The sequence below is a fragment of the Monodelphis domestica genome, chromosome 7, assembly GCF_027887165.1.
Source record: "Monodelphis domestica isolate mMonDom1 chromosome 7, mMonDom1.pri, whole genome shotgun sequence".
Lineage (NCBI taxonomy): Eukaryota > Metazoa > Chordata > Mammalia > Didelphimorphia > Didelphidae > Monodelphis > Monodelphis domestica.
In genome coordinates, this window is record NC_077233.1 from 157,027,421 (window position 1) to 157,047,656 (window position 20,236).

At 38.4% G+C, this 20,236-nt stretch overlaps 1 protein-coding gene across 1 annotated transcript in view; it reads right to left on the reverse strand.

Annotated features, from left to right (window-relative positions):
* TGFBR1 (transforming growth factor beta receptor 1) overlaps nucleotides 1–17,100 on the reverse strand; it is a 71,045-nt gene extending 53,945 nt beyond the window's left edge. The window contains exon 1 of the mRNA XM_007498994.2: nucleotides 16,829–17,100. Within this exon, the coding sequence (XP_007499056.1) occupies nucleotides 16,829–17,066 (238 nt within the window). The 5' untranslated portion in view covers nucleotides 17,067–17,100. The remainder of the gene's footprint in view (nucleotides 1–16,828) is intronic.
* Between the last annotated feature and the right edge of the window lie 3,136 nt (nucleotides 17,101–20,236).

The following is a 20,236-nucleotide window of genomic DNA, read 5'->3' on the forward strand; positions in this document are numbered from 1 at the left end:
TCATAGAAACAATTAATAATTTCATTAAAGAGAATAACAACGAGGAGACATATCAAAATCTATGAAATGCTGCCAAAGCAGTACTCAGGGAAAAAATTTATATCCCTGAATGCATATATCAACTAATCAGATAGGGAAGATGTCAATGAATTGAGCATGCAAATTAAAAAATGAGAAAAAGAACAAATTAAAAATCCCCAGATAAAAATGAAATTGGAAATCCTAAAAATTAGAGGAAAAATTAATAAAATTGAAGTAAAGGAACTACTGAATTAATAAATAAGACTAGGAGATAGAACTACTTTGCCCAATTATATGGCAACAAATACAGCAATTTAAGTGATAATGGATGAATTTGCAAAACTGCCTAGATTAACAGAAGAGGAAATAAATATTTAAATAATCCCATATCATGAATAGAAATTGAAAAAGCCATCAAAGAACTCCCTAAGAAAAAATCCCCAGAGCTAGATGAATTTGCTAGTGAACTCTATCAAACATTTAAAGAACAACTAATCCCAATACTATAAAAACTATTTGAAAAATAAGTAAAGGAGTTTTGCCAAATTCCTTTTATGAAACAAATATGGTACTGATTCCAAAGCCAGACAGACCAAAAACAAAGAAAACAAAAACCAATTTCCTTAATGAACATAGATGCAAAAAATCTTAAATAGAATACTCACAAAAAGACTCCAGCAAGTGATCACAAGGATTATTCACTATGATCAGATGGAATTTTTACCAGGAAAGCAAGGATGGTTCAATATTAGGAAAACCATCCACATAATTAACCATATCAACAACCAAACCAACAGAAATCATATGATTATCTCAAAAGATGCAGAAAAAGGTCTTTGACAAACTACAACACCCATTCCTATTGAAAACACTAAAAAGTATAGGAATAGAAGGGCCTTTCCTAAAAATAATAAACAGTATATATCTAAAACCATCAGCACACATCATCTGCAATGGGGATAAACTAGATACATTCCCAATAAGATCAGGAATGAAACAAGATGCCCATTATCACCTCTATTATTTAACACTGTACTAGAAACACTAGCTGTAGCAATTAGAGAAGAAAAAGAAATTGAAGGTATTAAAATAGGCAATGAGGAGACCAAGCTATCACTCTTTGCAGATGATATGTGATCTACTTAAAGAATCCTAGAGAATCAACCAAAAAGCTAGTGGAAATAATCAACTTTAGCAAAGCCAGCATTTCTATATATTTCCAACACATCCCAATAGCAAGAGAAATTCCATTTAAAATCACCCTAAACAATATAAAATATTTAGGAACCTATCTGCCAAGACAAACACAGGAATTATATGAACACAACTACAAAACACTTTTCAAAAAATTAAAACCATATCTAAATAATTGAAAAAAACATTAACGGCTCATGGGTAGGACAAGGTAACATAATAAAAATGACAACCCCACTCAAATTAATATACTTATTGAGTGTCATACCTATCAAACTACCAAGAAACTTGAAGAAATTATAACAAAATTGGAAGAATTCATTTGGAAGAACAAAAGATCAAGAATATCAAGGGAAATAATGAAAATGTAAAGGATAGGGGTGTAGAAGTACCAGATCTTAAACTGTACTATAAAGCAGTGGTCATCAATACAATATGGTATTGGCTAAGAGATAGAAAGGAGGATCAGTGGAATAGTCTAGGGGTAAATGTCCTTAGCAAGATAGTATATGATAAACCCAAGATCCCAGCCATTGGAACAAGAACCCACTGTTTGACAAAAACTGCTGGGAAAATTGGAAAACAATATGGGAGAGATTAGGTCTAGATTAACATCTCACACCGGATACCAAGATAAATTCAGAATGAGTAAACAACTTAAATAAAAAGAAGGAAACTATTAACTAAATTAGGTGAACATAGACTAGTATACCTGTCAGATCTATTGGAAAGAAAAGAATTAACCAAGCTAGAAATAAGAGTATCACAAAATGTAAAATGAATAATTTTGATTACATTAAATTAAAAAGTTTTATATAAACAAAACCAATGCATCCAAAATTAGAAGAGAAGCAACAAATTGGGAAAAAATCTTAACAAAAATCTCTGACAAAGGTCTAATTTCTCAAATATGTAAGGAACTAAATCAATTGTACCAAAAAAATCAAGCCATTCCCCAATTGATAAATGGGCAAGGGACATGAATAGGCAGTTTTCAGATAAGGAAATCAAAACTATCAATAAGTCCATGGAAAAAGTGTTCTAAATCACTTATAATTAGAAAAATGCAAATCAAAACAACTCTGAGGTACCACCTCACACATAACATGTTGGCTAATATAACAGCAAAGGAAAGTAATAAATGTTGGAGTGAATGTGGCAAAATTGGGGTCCTAATTAATGCATTGCTGGTGCAGTTGTAAATTGATTCAACCATTCTGGATGGCAATTTGGAACTATATGCAAAGGACTTTAAATGACTGTCTGCCCTTTTACCCAGTCATACCACTGCTGGGGTTTATACCCTAAAGAAATAAGGAAAAATACGTATACAAAAATGTTCATAGCTGTGATCTTTGTGGTGGAAAAAAATTGGAAAACGAGGGGATGCCCTTCGATTGGGGAATGGCTGAACAAACTGTGGTATATGTTGGTGATGGAATACTATTTTGCTAAAAGGAATAATGAACTGGAGGAATTCTATGTGAATGGAAATGACCTCCAGGAATTGATGCAGAGTGAAAGGAACATAACAAGGAGAACATTATACAGAGATTGATATTCTAAATGATCACTGGGTGATCAACTCCACATTTGTCTCCCTGATCTATTGCTACAGCTTGGGAAGAAATCCAACATTAGCAGTCTCTAGATCCCTATACTGGACAGTTAGCATCAGACCAGGATACCTGTCCCAAAGAGAAGTTTGATAACTGAGAGACCATATCTCATTGAATTAGTGGGAATCTAGGCTGACTGCTGAGCAACTTCTTACTGAGAAGGGGGAAATGAGAAAAGGGGAAATCGGGGTCCTGGCAAACAAACAATCTGACCTGACTATGAGCTTTCTAACCATGAGGGTAAAGGCAGAACCAAGGTCACCATTAGAATGGTCAAATTATATTGAAAAGGGGGTAGGAAGGAGAAGGGGAGATAGTTGAATGGTTTAGGGGATAGAGAACTAGGCCTGGAAGTTAGTTGGGAGGGCCAGAGTTAAAATCTGGCCTCAGATATTTCCTAGCTGTGTGACTTTAGGCAAATCACTTAAGATCAAAATTCTAAAACAGAGAGTAAGAGGTTTGTTTTTTTTTTTTAATTATATTAAGGTTGTATCTGGAAAGAAAGGAATCTAGTGATAATTCTTTTTTAAGAGATACTTGGCAGTATAGACATTTTATAAAGTAATAATTTTGACTGTCCAGGAACTTGCTCTCCACTTAAAAGCAATGATTTCATAGGACTAACTAGCCCAGTTCTGTCTTCATAGAAAAAGAAATCTATTATCTAGAAGGATTAAGAGACAGGCATTTTACTGGAGTTAGCTGGGGTGCCCAGGGAAAATTACCCTCCTATCTATCACCTCACTCTATTAATGCTTACTACATACTACATATACTAACAGCTTTACATGAACAATCCAATGATCCTGTGACCTCTAAGCTCAGGAAATAGAGATCCTTTTCCAAAGCATCCCATAATTGAAATAATGCTAGGTGGCATGGGTCTAGAGTCAGAACATGAGTTCATATGCTGCCTCAAACACTTATTAGCTCTGTGGTTCTGAGCAAATAACTTACCTGTCTTACTCAATTTCCTCAGCAGCAAAATAAGAATAACCTGCCCTCAGAGTTATGAGGATCAAATGAGGTATCTGTAATCTGTATGTTTCTACAAAGCTCTTAGCACAGTGACTGATGGATAGTAGGGCTATAGATGGTAGGATAAATGGACTCTAGCTCTGCCCTACCCCCATTTTAATGTACTTCCCTGCCCCTTCCTCTTCCACTATGCCCTCTAGAAATACCTCTTCTATCATTAACAATTTTTTCTTTATACTAGATTCTTTCTTTTCTTATTTTCTCTTCTTGCATGGAGAAACCTGAAATGTAAACTGGTTCTCTCCAGAAGATACGAAATTACATCACTGGTCATGCTTTGCTTTCCAATACTAAATGCATCTTCTTTCACACTCCCAAAACACTGGGTCAAGATGAGATTAAATTTAAACACTGTGCTCCCCTATCTGCCACTTCCAAAAACTCTCTTCCATCTTGCCATCTTTTGAAGGCAAAAAATCCATCTCATTTCAAATCTGTATCCATCTGCCAAAACACAAGGTTCTACATATATAATAAGCACCTAATCAATATTATTGCATTTTCTTCTCAATTCAATTGTTCCTCTTATGACATGAACTTGAGAGTCCTCACCATCCTGGTCATTCTTAGCTGAACCTGCTCCAATATATCAGTTTACTTTTGAAAATGTAATGTACAAAACTGAATTTTATCAATAAAGTCTGACTGGAGCAGAATAGTAAAGGACCAGGACCTCCTTTGTTCTGGTCACTGTAAAGGCTAATAACATATCAGTTTTTATTATACTAATCTTGAAACAAACAAAATCTGCTTAGTATTTACTATGAATCGCCTCATATAAAGAAAGCTATTAAGCAAAGTTTTCCTCATTCTCTACTGGTATAACTATATATCTACTTTTAGATCTAAATATGACACAGTGAAGAGAGCTGGCCTTGGAAGCAAAAGACCTGAATTCAAATCTAGCCTTTGCAGTGTACTTTTTATGTGACACTGGGAAACTAATTTAAACACTCAGTGTTCTAGACAATTCTCTATGCCTATAAGGTACAAAGAAGGTACCATGTGACCTGTACTGGAAGAGGTGGGGTTCCTCATATGGGATTTCCCTATACCAATGCAGTCACAAGCACAGTGCCTATCCTTTATCCCTAAACTTAAAGTAAAGTTAATTTTATCCTATCTCCAAGTCTGTTTAGATCTTTTTGGATCTTGATTTGATCATCCAAAATTAGCTTACCTGTTCCAACTTTGATTGAGGCAAGCAAATTTGATAGAAGACATAGGCCTTCTCTAACTTCATCAACATCACAAAAAGGCTAAGGATAGATTTCTGGAGAAATACTTTCTTCCAAGCTGGAAGCAATTCCATTCATCAACATATAATCTAACCTATATTTTTTATCCATCTTGACAACTAGATTATCATGTCTATCAGATGCCTTACCAAAATTGTCTAACTTGCTACTGACTACATATAAAAATAGAAATATGATGAGTTTGGTATGAATCATTGTATGATGGCTCCATTTACCACTTTTTAAAAGTATGTATTTGTGTGTCTGTGTATTATAAATCTGCCTGACTATATGCATATACACATAAAAAATTACAAATCAAAACTAAATAAAAATTCAAAAATGCTTGTATTGATCATTTTAATATTGCCTCTATTCTGATATCTCTCAAATCTCTAGTCCTAACTCTGGTAGAGGTTTTATATTTCAGGTTGTATTAATTTTTAAAGATATGATATTGTAAAAAGGTAACAATGCCTGTACAAGGTGTCCTCATCATTATAAATAGAAACTATTATGTAATCAGTAAGGTTTGCACCTAGGAAAATGGATCAAGCTGTTAAACCTAAAACAAGTGGGGCTCAAACACCATATGAGTCACATAACTATCTCCGGAGTTTGGAGGCAAAAACAAAGAAGGAATAAAACTGAGCAGTTGACAGGAAAAGGTAGCAGAGTAAGAAGTGTTAGGATAAGGTAAGATCATAATCAACAATTTCAAAACAGGAAGTAGAGTTCTCTTGGCCAAGAAGACAAGAGAGTACAATAAGGGAAACCAAAATGAAATTTAATGACAATCCTCTTGACTACACGGGCACTTATTGGCAAAGATATCAAGTACTAGTCATTAATAGTATCTCATACACATATGTTCTTTCCTGCACTGTTTCTGCCCTCCCTTTTTCTCCTACAGAAATTCTATATTCTTCAAAGTTCAGCACAAGACCCATCTTCTTTCTGAAATGTATGCACAACTATTTGATGAAACCTTTCTTTTATTGCAGCTGAAAATTAAAGCCCTTCACAATCTCCACCCTATATTCCCAACTTGTTACATATTCCTTTCCTCCCTGTTTCAGAAAGCAGATGAGTAGAAAGGAAGAAGACAAAGGGAACAAAATAATATGCTTTTAGGCACAGTTGCCATTATCATTCTGTTCTTAACTTTTTCTTTGTTGTGACACATTAAATAAGGAAGGAAGGATATATAGGGAAATAACTAATATGAGGGGAATAAGAAGTTTATTTAAAAAACATGTTTATTTTGCTTTTTCTTTTCAAATTTTTCAAAACTCTTACTTATATTTTAGGTAAATTAAAGAGAAAATGACTAGGGGCAGCTAGGTGGCTTAGTGGATTGAGAGGCAGGCCTAGAGATGGAAAGGTCCTAGGTTCAAATTCTCAGACACTTCTTAGCTGTGTGCCCCTAGGCAAGCCATTTATACCCCCATTTTCGAGTCCTTACCATGCTTGTGCCTTGGAACCAATAAAGAGTATTGACTAGCTGAAGAAAATGACTGGTGGGCAAAGAGGGAAAAAAACTGAGAAGAGTTTGATGAAAATTGGTAAAAGCTGATGATAATAAGCATAATTGACTTACTCCCTTCTACTGATTTTCTTTACCCAGGTAGAGTTCCAGTTGACTGAGGGCTTGGCCAGTGTCACATGCACTTTCTATATCCCCCAAAGGACTTAACACACTGTAAGTCATGTAGTAGGTATTCAATAAATAGCTTACTTGTCACCCCATTACAATCAATTGAAAGCTATCTGAAATTACAAGAACTTTAATGTGAGTTTATTATGAGTAAAAAGTTACTTAAAATAGAAAAAAGTTAAGTTATTGTGATCACTCAATATCAGTAAATACCAAATTATCAAATTTTGAGACAGGGAGCTTATATATATTAATAAGGAAGATGTGTTGAAGTAAATATGTACTCTAATACTATGAAAATAAATAAAAACTTCAACTGTGGTGCTTAAATGAAAGCAATAAATGCATTTATTGATAAACAAAATGTTAAAGACTGTCACATTTATGGAAAAGTCTATAACAAAATATCCCCAAAGTTACTTTTTATTTCTTTTCCATCTTCTTCCCTCTGCATGCACATTAAAGACACTGGAAAGTGTACTAAAGACCAACCTCTATAATTGGTTCATTTTGTGTTCAAGGAAATTACTTCTCTGAGCCTTAGTCACTTTTAGCTCTAAAATCTATAATTACAAGTATCTATCAACCATTTTTATTGCTTTGTGATGATCAAATTGAGGGGCTTATTTTATAAGTAATCTGACAAAACTTACATTAATTGAATAATTAGAGATAATACCTTCATACTCACAGACCTACGGGGGGAAAAAGGAAAGCAAAGAAAAATTTTAAATCCAAAATCCAAATCCAATGACAAACCAGAAAACTTAGTGCAGATCATAACTGAAATTATATTCCTAAACAATGTTTTTTTAAAACTTTTTGTTGCTGATATTGAGTAAAAATGATAAAAACAATCTAAATATAACAAAGATTTGCTAAGCTCGACTTAGCTCAAATAACAAAATATGTATAGGTCAAACTATATACACTATTACATGGTCATACCACACTGAATAAAGATTTTTCCTATATTTCTATATTCCTATATCTCCACTCTCAAGGAAGTAGGTAATGAAAATAAGATGCAATCTCATAAAACATGCCACAACAAAGTTCACCTGTTTGAAGACTGCTTTTTTTAAAAAATATGGGTTTCTTTATTTTTCCTTTTAAGTTAGCTCCTTTCTCCCCTTCCCATGGCATAGAAGGCATCATCCAGCAAAATATATAGATTATGTCTTTCATGTTTCCATTCCTCAACTCATTCTCTGGAGATGAACATTCATAACTTATTCTTCAAATATTAAATCTATAGCTGTATATAATATTCTTTTGGTTCTACTCATTTCATTCCTTATCTCATATAGTTCTTTCCAAGTTTTAAAAAAATATTCAGCTCATCATTTCTTCTGATGCAGTAGTATTCCATCACAATGATATACCATAATCTGTTTTGCCATTCCCCAACTGATGGACATCCCCCTTGATTTCTAGTTCTTTGCCACCATAAAGAAAACTGCTATAAATATGTTGGAGCATACAGGTTTTTTTTTTTTCCTATTCCCTTAATTGCCTTGGGAAACAGACCCAGGAACAGTATTGCTGGGTCTAAAGATACACAGTTTTATAGCACTCTGGGCATGATTCCAAATTGCTCTACAAATGGTTGGTTCAGTACATAGTTCCACCACACAATTTTAAGTGTCCCCCCCACTTTTCCACATCCCTTCTAACATTTGTCATTTTGCCTTTTTGTCATTTTAGCCAATCTAATAGGTGTGAGATGATACTACAGAATTGTCTTGGTTTACATTTCCCTTATCAATAGCAATTTAGAGCATTTTTCATGTACCTGAAAACAATTTTTTGTTGTGATTGTTTGTATTATTAGAGATTGAAAGATTATTTGTATTAGAGACTGAAAAATTCTTAACATCTGAGAAGCAAAGGGACCTTTCTATACATAGTTCAAATTAATAAAAAGGTAAAAAATCCTAGTAATGGTTCAGGATGTACAATTTTAAAAAGATACCAATAAACACACAGTTCCAAAAGCTTTTTCAATCTCTTATTTCCCAATCAACAACAGTAAATACTACTTTCTTTAACTGTCATTTTGATCATGGCAGGACTCTGCCTTGGTACCTAAAGTGGCCCACAATTATTTCTCATGTAAAAACCAAATTTTTAATCCCAACCACATGCTTTACAGAATCTCAGATTTGGAAGGGGTCTCGGGATACATAAAATCTAACCCATAAATGAAAAGGAATTCCTTCTACAATGTATCTTACAAAGTATAATCCAGCATTTGCTAATGAGGGAACTCATTATCTTTCCAGGGATGCTTTTTAATTTTTTACTGTTTTGTTAGAAAGTTAATCAAGGGAGCAGCTAGGTATATCTCAGTAAAGCTACCTGGTTCAGTGGATTGAGAGCCATGCCCAGAAATGGGAGGTCCTGGATTCAAATCTTCCTAGCTGTGTGACACTGGGCAAATCACTTAACCCCACACTGCCTTCTCCTTATTGCTCTTCTGCCTTAGAATCAATTCTAAGATGGAAGATAAGGGTTTTAATAAAAAAAGAAAAAAGAGAAAGTTAATCAAGTCTAAATCTATCTATCACTCTGCAACTTCTAGTCCTTTCTCTTAGTTCTGTTTGCCCTTTGGGACCTAGTCAGACAAATTTATTCTCTCTTCTATATAAATAAGAGTCACCAAAATATCTGAAGAGAGCAAAATGAAGTCTGTATGTATTTGTTGTTCAGTCCTTTCAATCAGGTCTGACTATTTTGTGACTCCATTTGGGGTTTTATTGGCAAAGACACTGGAGTGGTTTCCCATTTCCTTCTCCAGCTAATTTTTAGAGATGAGGAAACTGAGGCAAACAGGGTTAAATGCTTTGGTCACACAGCTAAGTGTCTGAGGCCACATTTGAATTCAAGTCTTCCTGACTCCAGGCCTGGGGATCTACCTATTGAGTCATCTAGCTGCCCTCCTATGTATTCCCCAGCCTAAACAGTCACAATTCTTTCAACAGGTTCTCCATGTGGCATGATCAAGATACTTCACAATTTTGACCACACCCCTCTGGATTCCTCTTTAAAATATAATGATTAGAATTTAAAACCATACTTAAGATGTCTGACCAGAACAGACCTTCTCAGTCTGAATTAGGTTTTTTGGTTGTCTACTCATTACACTGTTGACTTACATGGGCCTTTAAAAGTCTACTGAAATTCCCAGTGATTCTTTTTCAAATCAACTGCCATTGGGGGCAGATGAATGGCTCAGTGGATTGAGAGCCAGGCCCAGAGATGGGAGGTCCTAGGTTCAAATCTGGCCTCAGACAATTCCCAGCTGTGTGACCCTGGGCAAGTCATTTAAACCCCATTGCCTAGCCCTTACCACTCTTCTGCCTTGGAGCCAATACATAATAGTGATTCTAAGAAGGAAGGGAAGGATTATAAAAACAAAACAAAACAAAAATCCAAAATCAACTGCTATTCACGAATGTACTGACATCTTCTTGTGAACTGAATTTAATGTTATGTATCAAATTTTACCTTTATCCCTATTATCTTAAATTCAGACCAATGGTCTAGCCCATTGCTGACAAACATTTTTAAGTTCACATGCCCAAGCTGCAACTTCAAGCTGCCTGTGAGCCACCACATTACCCTTAGAGAGTGAGGAGGAAGTGTTTGATTTGGGCAGCTGGACAGAGGGGTGGAGCATGCAAAAAAATGTCCTCAGGGGCTGTGGAGAGGGGGCACTTTAATGGGTTAGCTATCTCTCCCCATATATCAGCTGCCAATATAAAGGAACCCTTTATGCCTTTTCCAAGTTACTAACAAAAACATTAAAAAACAAAGGGCCCAGCATAGATCCCTGGGAACTTGAGTAGAACTTTTAGTTCTGACCAATCAATTAGGTCCAAAATTCACCCAACTACTATTATCTAGCCTATGTCTCTCCCATTTTGTTCACAAGAATAGAAGAGATTCTGTCAATGCTTTGTGAGAATCTAAAAAAAAAGCACAAAACCCAAACAACCAAAGCAGAAGCAATAAAAATTGAAGTGTTCTCTTCATTTTTTCATCATCATATCAACCCCTAAACAGCAATTATACTGCTTTTTTCAACTTTCTCCTCTTTTTAATATAGCTTTAAGACTTGTTGTGTCTTAGTTTTCCTCAGTAGATTCTGTTTGCTACTCTTGCAAATCTTATAGCCATGCCACTGAGTTTGCCTTCCATTCTTTTTTTGCCTTACTTTCCATCCTCCTTCTATAAGACTTGCTAAAGTCTCTGGAACACTTAACTAGCTGTGAGCCCCCGGGGCAAGTCACTTAATCTTGTTTGTGGAAGTTTCCTTATCTGTCAAATGAGCTGGAAGAAGAAATGGCAAACATTCTCTGAAGAATTGAAGAAGAATTGGACACTACTGAAACACAGAACAACCATTTATGTTCAATTTTTCCAACCCAACTTTCTTAATCTCCATTGTAGGATAATCTTTCACATCTTGGGCCCTATGTACTGACACACATCCCAGCCAGGCCTTTGACTCTTTTCTTTATATATATTCTCATGGGAACCATCAATTCCCAAAGATTCAATCATCTTCTCTATGTAGAAAGCCCCCCAAATCTATATATCTAACCTTAAGTTCCAGTTCCATATCTCCAGTTATATATCTCAATCTGATTGTCATAATGACCAATGAGATCTCAACTCAATAAATGTGAAACAGAATGATCTTATCTCTAAACTTATTCACCTCTTAACTGCCCTATTTGATAAAAGCACCACATACTTCTTAGCACTCATGTTTAAAACCTACCACCCCACCCCACCAATATTCAACTAGATGTCCAGTCTTACAAATTCATCCTCTTTTAACATCTACTCTTACCCATTCCTTACTCACACCATATTCACTAGGCCAGGCCCTTTATTACCCCTTATCTGGAATACCAAAACAATCTAATCAACTAATCTGCCAGGACCTTCACCAGTCTATCTTCTACACAGGTGTCAAAGTTACCACTAAAGCACAATTAATCTAACCATGTCACTTCTCTGCTCAAGAAATCTCAGTGATTCCCCCATTGCCTTTGTGGTAAAATAAATGCCTTTGTGGCATTTAGAGGCTTTCACAGCACAGCTCCAGCCTATGTTTCTTAGCTGATTATGCATTAAAGCCTTTCAAGGATTCATTTGGTTCTATGGTCCTGCCAAATTAGTCTCCTTGCTCTTATCTACATTCCATCTCCTGCCCAGTGTCTGTCTTCAGGCAAGTAACCCTTTCACTTCCCTGCCATCCTTTAAAGCTCAATTCAAATACTGCCAGATTTCCCTAGTTCTTTTGTCTCTCTGTCCCGCCCTCCCCCTCCTCTCCCTCCCTCTCTCTCCTCTCCTCCTCCCCCCAAAAAGGTAGCATAAAGCCGCTGATAAAAGACAGCCATGAAGTCTGGAAGGCCTGGGTTCAAATCCTGCCTCTGAGACATCCTGGATGAATGATCAGGGGTCAAGTTTCAGGTTCAGAAGCTCTTAGATACATTCTAAAGATGACAAATTTCAAAGGTGTCAATTTGAATTGGTAGAGTTTCCAGCCAATGGGAGGCCCAGACAAAAATGAAATCACAAGTTGTGTTCCCTTTCTTCATTACTATTAAGTATGTTTTGTATTCTCCACCCCCAGGACAATGTAAGCTGTTTAAGGGCAGAGACTATCTTGCTTTGGTATTTGTGAACCTAGCACAGTGCCTGGAACATAAAAAAAAATTTGCCTCTTATTCATAAAAACGCATTAAAATGATAACTTCTTTGGAGTTCAATTTCATCATCTGTAAAATGTTGGACTAAATTATGTGCAAGATCCTTTCTGGCTCTAAATCCCATGACTCTAAGATTAATGCTTCAACTTGTTATTTCTGAAACACAAAAGGAAAAGCATCTTGATTTTAAAAACCTAGCTTATTTTAACCCAACTTCTGCAAATCAAATTTTCTTCCCTCTCCTTATCCAAATTCTCTAATTACTAAAAGAAAGGAGGCAAGGAAATTTAGGTCCTAGTGAGGCTCCTGTTCTAACCAATTACCATCACCCCTTCTCTTGCTCTTGAGGTCAGCACTTTTCTGATAGTCTGTTCAAAGGAGATAGATTATATCCAACTCAAGTTTGACTACTCAAATGGTCAGTTATGAACAAAAGACATATATATATTTTTTAATTTAGAAACTATATATCCAAACTCAAGCCACTGACTAACTTCTGGTATACAAGCAGTTAGCCACTTTTCCCTGCAAGCTCCAATTTACAGTAGGATATTATTCTTTGCTTATATCCTCAAACTACCTGCCCCTACTCTCTTCCTCTGCCTTTCTGAAATTATTCTGGCTGATCCTTCATATAACTCAAGACAAGTTGGTCCTCAGAAAAGATGCTCAAATTTTCTATTCCCTGAAAACAATGCATGCTATAATTGTTCTAAATGCTGTGTTCTTATGACATGGTGTCACAAGTCTGTTTCCAATGTTACTATTTCTAAACAACCCTATGTAGAACAAAACTTGGTCTCTCTGTAGAGAGCAATTTAAATTTATGTAGTCAAAATTTTGTCCACCCTGTAAACCTGCCTTCCATTTATAACACTGTTGCTATGAAACAAGCTACCCCATAACACTGTTTCACCTAGTCATATTTTCACAGAACTAAATAACTTATTTAGGAACCATATTAGCTATGGTAAGACAGACTTCTTTTTAATAGCTCAACAAAGTGAATCACTGCTGGACAGTCAGGGAGTTTAAGTTTATTAGTGGGTACTTTAATATTCAGTATTCATCCATTTTTGAACATCCTATATACATACCCTAACAAAAAATATATAAGTATTTTCTTCCACATCTTTCCCCATCTCAATTTCAATATATCATAGGTCAGATTAAGAAATTAAATAGGAATTTTGGGGGCTTAGTGAGGTAGCCAGGTGACACAAAGGCCAGCAGAGCACACAGTAAAAATTTTAGAAACTAAGAAATTATGCAATACTATATATTTTATACATTTCTGAGTTGTGCATATCAACATTTTATCTTTTAATACCACAAATACATAATTTTAAAGTTAAAATTAGTAAAAAGTTAAAGTTGTGAAAAGAATGCAAAAGCCAGCAGACAACACATAAAGGCTAACAATTTGGAGATACCCTAGAAGTTTGGTAACTCATGAATGCATATAATACTATAAACATGCCATTAAGAGAAAAAGAAACAAATCAGATTTCTTCTCTGGAATAAAAGGAGGGCCAAAACACTTTATAAGGATTATGGGGGGCTGTGCCCCTAAACAAACCTCTAAGCCCACCTCCTATCCTCCCAGTCTCCCCTCATTCATTCCCAGAGTGCCATCCCTCCTTACTTCCATTTCCCCTTTCCTCCTTTTAAGGCAGCTCAAGGATTATCTTTTGTATGAAACCTTTCATTATTATTCCCTCCAACTACTTAGTGACCCTATTAAGCTATCCAGTATTTGACTACTTTGCATATACTTGCATTTATCTATATACATGTCTTTCCCAAAAGACTATAAACTCCTGGTGGGTAAGGATTATTTCATTCTTTGTATAATACCTGGCCTATAGCAGCTGCTTAATATTAATACTTGTTAAATGATTGATTTCTGGGTTTGTGCCTTCCCACTAAAGGACCTCCAAGGCATAATAACAGTTCACATTTATAAATTACTAAAGACTCTTTCCTCACAGCAATATGGCAAGAGGAGGAGTGTAATTATGCTCTCCATTTTATAAGTTAAATGATTGGCCTAAAGAGTAGGTATCACCTGACTCCAAGGCCAATCAATGCCCTTTCCACAGCTTTAAGCTATTTCTATCCAAAGTGCAGCACATGGAGCATGGAAACTTCTAAGTGCCTATATAATACTCTACACTGAAAAGTCACTCAAAAAAAATCTGTTGCCTAAATCATACTAGATTTTCAATTTTAAAAAAGATCAACTTTTCATTATTATCCATACTAAATGGTACAGATAATCCATTAAGTCCTTTGTATTTACCCTTAGAATGTATTTATTTTTTCCAATAGACTTATCTTCTACTTTTTACTTCCTTGAGCAATGGAAATATCGGAACACAAGCCTGCTGCAGAATTCTGGCATAAAAAATTATCATCCACAATATATAGAACCAGGAGAGGTGTACTGGTCATGTGGCAAGAGCATGGAATAAAAAATGAACATCTCGATGCTGATGGTGTAAAAAAAGATCCTGGAGTGTGTGTGTGTGTGGGGGGGGCATATTAAGGAAGCCTAGTATCATTTTTACAGGATAATCTTCAAATTAGTTTGTAATCTCTTAACATATACTGTTCTGATAGCAATAAAAGGGATCCTAGTAAGAAGGAAGAAAGAACTTCGAGATTTTAAAATTTGTAGAGTTTAAGGCCACAAAGTAAATAATCAAAATAATCAAGTAAAAAATCAAATCAAATAAATAATCAAATCAAATCAAACTGCTTCCAAGGTGACTGAAAGACAAAAAAGACCTTAATAACAAAGAAAATTACATTAAAAATTTTCATAGGATCAGAGCTCAATGGTTGAAAGAGATCCCCCTCACTGGGCAGATAAGAGAAATGAGGCAGTTTACCTCCTTGCTCAGGGTAAAACAATTTTGATGTATCTTGACTAAGGTAATATCTTACAGGATATATCCAGCATCAGATATAAAACGTTCTCCTTGACATTTAAAGTCCTTCACAACCAGGCCCCCTTTCTCTCTTTGCCTTACTCACCTTTACTGATTCTACCCTACCCACCTATACTAACCTACTTACTGTAGTCATATGACAGACACTCCATCTCTCCAAGACTTTTTACTAGCTGTCTCTCACATCTGGAATGTTCTCCCTTTGCACCTCTAACTCCTAGTTTCCCCTAGACTCTCAAAAGTCACCTCAAACCTTACTTTCAATACAATAGACCTTTCCAGATGCCTCCCAGTTAGTACTTCTCAGTGAAATTCGCATTATCCCTCCCCCATTAAAAAGGGAGCTCCTCTAGGGCACTAAGCATGTTTTTGCTTTTCTTTGTATCCGCAAGACTTAGCATAGTACCAGGCACATAGAAGCAATTAATAAACGCTTGGTGAATGACTCTCAGCCCAGAGTTCTTTCCAACCCCCAACTCTTTATACCTAGTTCCAGAATTGGAAGGTTTAAGTTGGTTGTTTTTTTGTAATTTTATTTATTTTTGTAGGTGTTGTGTGTATGTGCATGAAGCACAGCGAAGTCTGTATTTCTTTCCATCTCCTAAAAAAGTCCTCTCACTCACGTACTAGAAAATCGAAGTCTTAAGTTTCCACATGTCCTCCCAGAAGAGCAGCAACCTGCTACTGTTCATGATAGTCATCTTTCTCCCCACTAGAGATCTGATTTAGCAGCAAGAGAAGGAAAAACAAATCTTCCCCAACACGTGTTTGATGAATGTGTAAAAAAAAAAAGTAATTCCCATTCAAACATTTCAAAATGATGAGCAAAATAAGCAGACAAGTTTCTATAGTGAAAATAATTCTTAGTCATTGGGTGATGGAATTCACTTGCACCCCTCGCACACACCCGCAGGCACCAAGAAGGCAGTGGCTCCTCTTCACACCTAGTTGGCCCTTTGCCTCCCAGAGTGAACACAAAGATAGGAGAGGGAGATGTCCTGCCTTACCCAGTTCGGCACAGAGGTATAATGAGGCTCTAGCGGGGCCAGGGTAGTTACTGGTCCCTTTTCTTGTCCGCCTCCCCACACGTACACACCCCCAGCCCCGACCAGAGAGGCCAGCCCCGGGATCCTAGGCAGCACCCTCCGCGCCGCCGCCCCCCCACCCCCGCCTCCTCTCAATCTCTGTCTGCGGTCTGTCTGGTATCTGCTGCGGCGAAGCCCGGGAGGAGTACTCCTCTGCCCACCCCAAGCCGCCCGACCACCACCACCAAGCGCCCCTGGGGCCCGCGCCATGTTGGAAATAGGGGCTGCGGCCCCAGCGCCCCCGTCCGCCTCCGCCACCGCCTCCGCCCCGGCCCCTCCCCACCTCCCCGGCTCACCCGCGGCCCCTGGGACCAGCCCCGTGGCTGCCAGAAGGAGAAACATCTGGTAGCGAGGAGGGACGGTTATCTTCCCTGTGACGGCCGCGGGCGCCTCCATGGTCCCGCGTCCCCGTCCGGTCCGTTCAAGGGGCCGGGGCCGCGTCTCGGTGCCCCCGCCCCGAGGAACCACCGAGCCGAGCCTCGCGCCGCGGCCTCGTTCGGCCCCTTTGTAACTGCTCGAGGGTGGCCCTTCCATTGGCTGCGAGGGACGCCCCGGCCCCGCCTCCCGGCAGCTGCCGAGACTGGAGAACAACAAGAGAGGCGAGAGCCCGGCCCGCAGGGCCGCAGCCAATCCCGGGCCGGAGGGCGCCGGAACGGGGCCTGGCCCCCGCCTCCCTTCAAGTCCCTCCACAGGCTCACCCCTCCCACTCTGCCTCCTTTCCAGGCTCCCAGAACTCACCCTCCCCTTCCTCAGCTCCCCCCGCCCCCATCCCTCACGCCGGAGGTTTCGGGTTGTGCTAGAAAGAGGGAGCAAAAGAGCTGTGCAGTGAAGGAGAAAGCAAGCGCCGGGGCTAGGAACTCTCGAGCTGGGGGCACCCACGAGGCTAGAGCATCTTGAGCCTAAGCAGAGGGGAAGTGTCTCAGGACTGCCCCCCCCCCTTTGGGGCTTCTTTACATCCTCTACGCTCTCTGCTAGATGATTGTGGTATCTGCACCCCTTCCCGGGGGACCGTTATCGCCCTTAGCCACTGCAGAGCTGCCGCTAGCTTCAGTTCACCCTTCTGTCCCCACTCCCTTCTCTTCCTCCAAGCCCCGACTGCCTAGCGAAGCTGGGAGATGGGGCCTCACGGCCCCTTTTCCCCCAGTGCCCTTGGAGACGTGACTTCGGGGCCCTCATTTCTTAACCACTCTATTATTATTGAGCCCGGAAAGGATGGAAAAACCAGCTTGGTCAACCGGGTTTCTTAATGTCTCCCGTGACGGGATAGGAGAAAGATCATCTTGCATGCTCTCTGAGAGCCCCCTAGGACTCCAAGAGCCCGTACCTCCCCAAGCTGGCCCCTTTCTATTAAAGTAAAATAAACTCAGGAGAAACTGGGAAGGAGTAAAGTGAACATATGCCGAGATGAGGCATCTCAGTTTTGCAAACCACAAGTGGCTAATGTTTTAAACCTACGGTGTTTGCATTACAACGGTTATCCTCCAATGTGCCTCTTTGGGGAATCTTTGGTTTCCTTAAAGACAAAAATAAGCTGAACTACTTTTCCATTCTTGATTTTCTCGACTGAGAGACACTCCTCCCACCTTCACTTAAGTATGTGCCAAAATAATTTAGCAGCCAGACTTCTGATTCTGTAATAAAATACTTTTACTTTCGATACAAATACTATGCAGTTTTTTAACTCTAAACCTTTTAAACAGAAAACTTAAAATGTCTATTTTCTAATTGATTAGATTTTTTTAATTTAATGATCTCTTCTTGTCTTTTCATCCTAGCTTCCTTCAAGTCTGCTAAAATCCCACCTTCTGTAAAAAGCCTTTTCCAACATCCCCTTAATACTTCCATTCAGTGATTATCTCCGATTTATGCTGTATATATTGTTTATTCATATCTATTTGCTTGTGGTCTCTCCGATTAGGTGAGCTCCTAGACAGCAAGGATTGTTTTTACCTTTTATTTCCAGTGCTTAGCACCGTGATTCATAAATATTTATTGATTTGACTTAGAGATAGCCTTAAGAATTTATCTTGATTTGTGAATTCCCTTAAAACTTTGGTGATAACAGCTTAATAAGTGGAAGAAAAAAAAACCACTTTAAATCTAGACTTTAAAAGCCTAAAAAGTGTAGGAGTGGTGGTGATTAAGGCTGATGCAAATAGTCTTTATCCTCCCCTGAGTGACTGGTATTTAAAGAGTTTAAATTGAGATAAATGAATTAACTCCCTGGTTCCTGGGACACATTTCTGGCAGCACTACCACCATCACCATTTACAAACTTTGTGTTCAGTAATTTTTCTATTGTGAAACCATTTGGACTTTTTTTGGTAAAGATACTGGATTGGTTTGCCATTTCTTCTCGAGCTCATTTTTATAGATGAAGAAAATGAGGCAAATAGGGTTGAGTGACTTAGCCTGGGTCACATGGCTACTGTCTGCGGCTGTTAATTCAGTTCTTCCTAACTGAAGACAGCCTTCATTGGCAAAGACCCTGACATTGGGGAAAATTGAAGGCAAAAGGAGGAGTTGGCAGAGGTTGAAATGGATAGATAGTGACATGGAAACAACAAATATAAACTTGGCCAGACTTCAAGAAATAGTGGAGGATAGAAGGACCTGGCATCCATGGGGTCAGGAAGAATCAGACATGACTAACAATTGAACAACAAAATCAAAAAAAGACATTTAAAGCAACCTCTGTTTCCACTCCTAATCTTTCTCCCCTTTTAGGAATAGGGCTCAGAGACTTGTCTCACTGGAGAAAGTTTCTAAGTCCTGATATATAAATCATTTACCTAAATCACCTAAATCATTTTAGTTCAACTCTTGATACATTTTTCTAGTGACTAGAAAGTGTCTGTGGTAGAGATACAATGTTTCTTTCTCTCAAAAAGTCCTGGACACTAACCAATTGTTTCTTTCAAATGCCCCCTTTTCCATGCTCCACAAGAGCCTCCATCTTGCTTGTTTTATTTATCATCAGTTGTTCTGCTTGGTTTCCACTACAGGATAAACTTGTCATCAAAAATGTCATCATCATGCAGATTGACTCAGCTTTTGATATTCAATCCCTTTTCAGCACCTTCAATAACTTCTCTCAGGAAGGGGGACTGGAGGGCTAAGCAATAAATTCAGAACCTTCCAAGTAACTTCATTTTCTATCAGTTGCCCTGCTTGGTTTGAAGTGTTGTCCCAAGTGCCTCATCCCTTTTTCTATACCCTTTTGTATATTGTCCTTCCCCTGACCTCTCCCCCAAGCTCTTTGAAAGCAGGAACTATCTTTTTTTATTCTTATTTATAGCTCCAGTGGGGTGTATGGGGTGTATGGGGTGTTCAGAGAGGGATAGTATCTCTGGTATAGAAGGCTTGTCGTGCCCTCCTAGGGCAGCTCTCCAGCCACTGACCCCCACCTGACACTCAGCTCTCACTTGTGGCTCCCAGTAGCTGCTAGCATGTGGCAGAGGCCACACCCCGGGCAATGGCTTCCACAGGCCGGCTAAACCTTGTGAGGGTAGCCATCGGGTCATCGACCCCTGGTGAACCAGGGCTTTGCTCACCCAGCATGTGAAGACTGCTTCGGCCGAACAGATGGAAGAAACCAACAAGAAGGTTCAACGGCTGAGATGGCGACACAGCAAAGCACTGTGGAGTGCTTAGGGCATGTTGGAGCACAAAAGACAACACGGCCATCCAATGCAGCTGAGGAA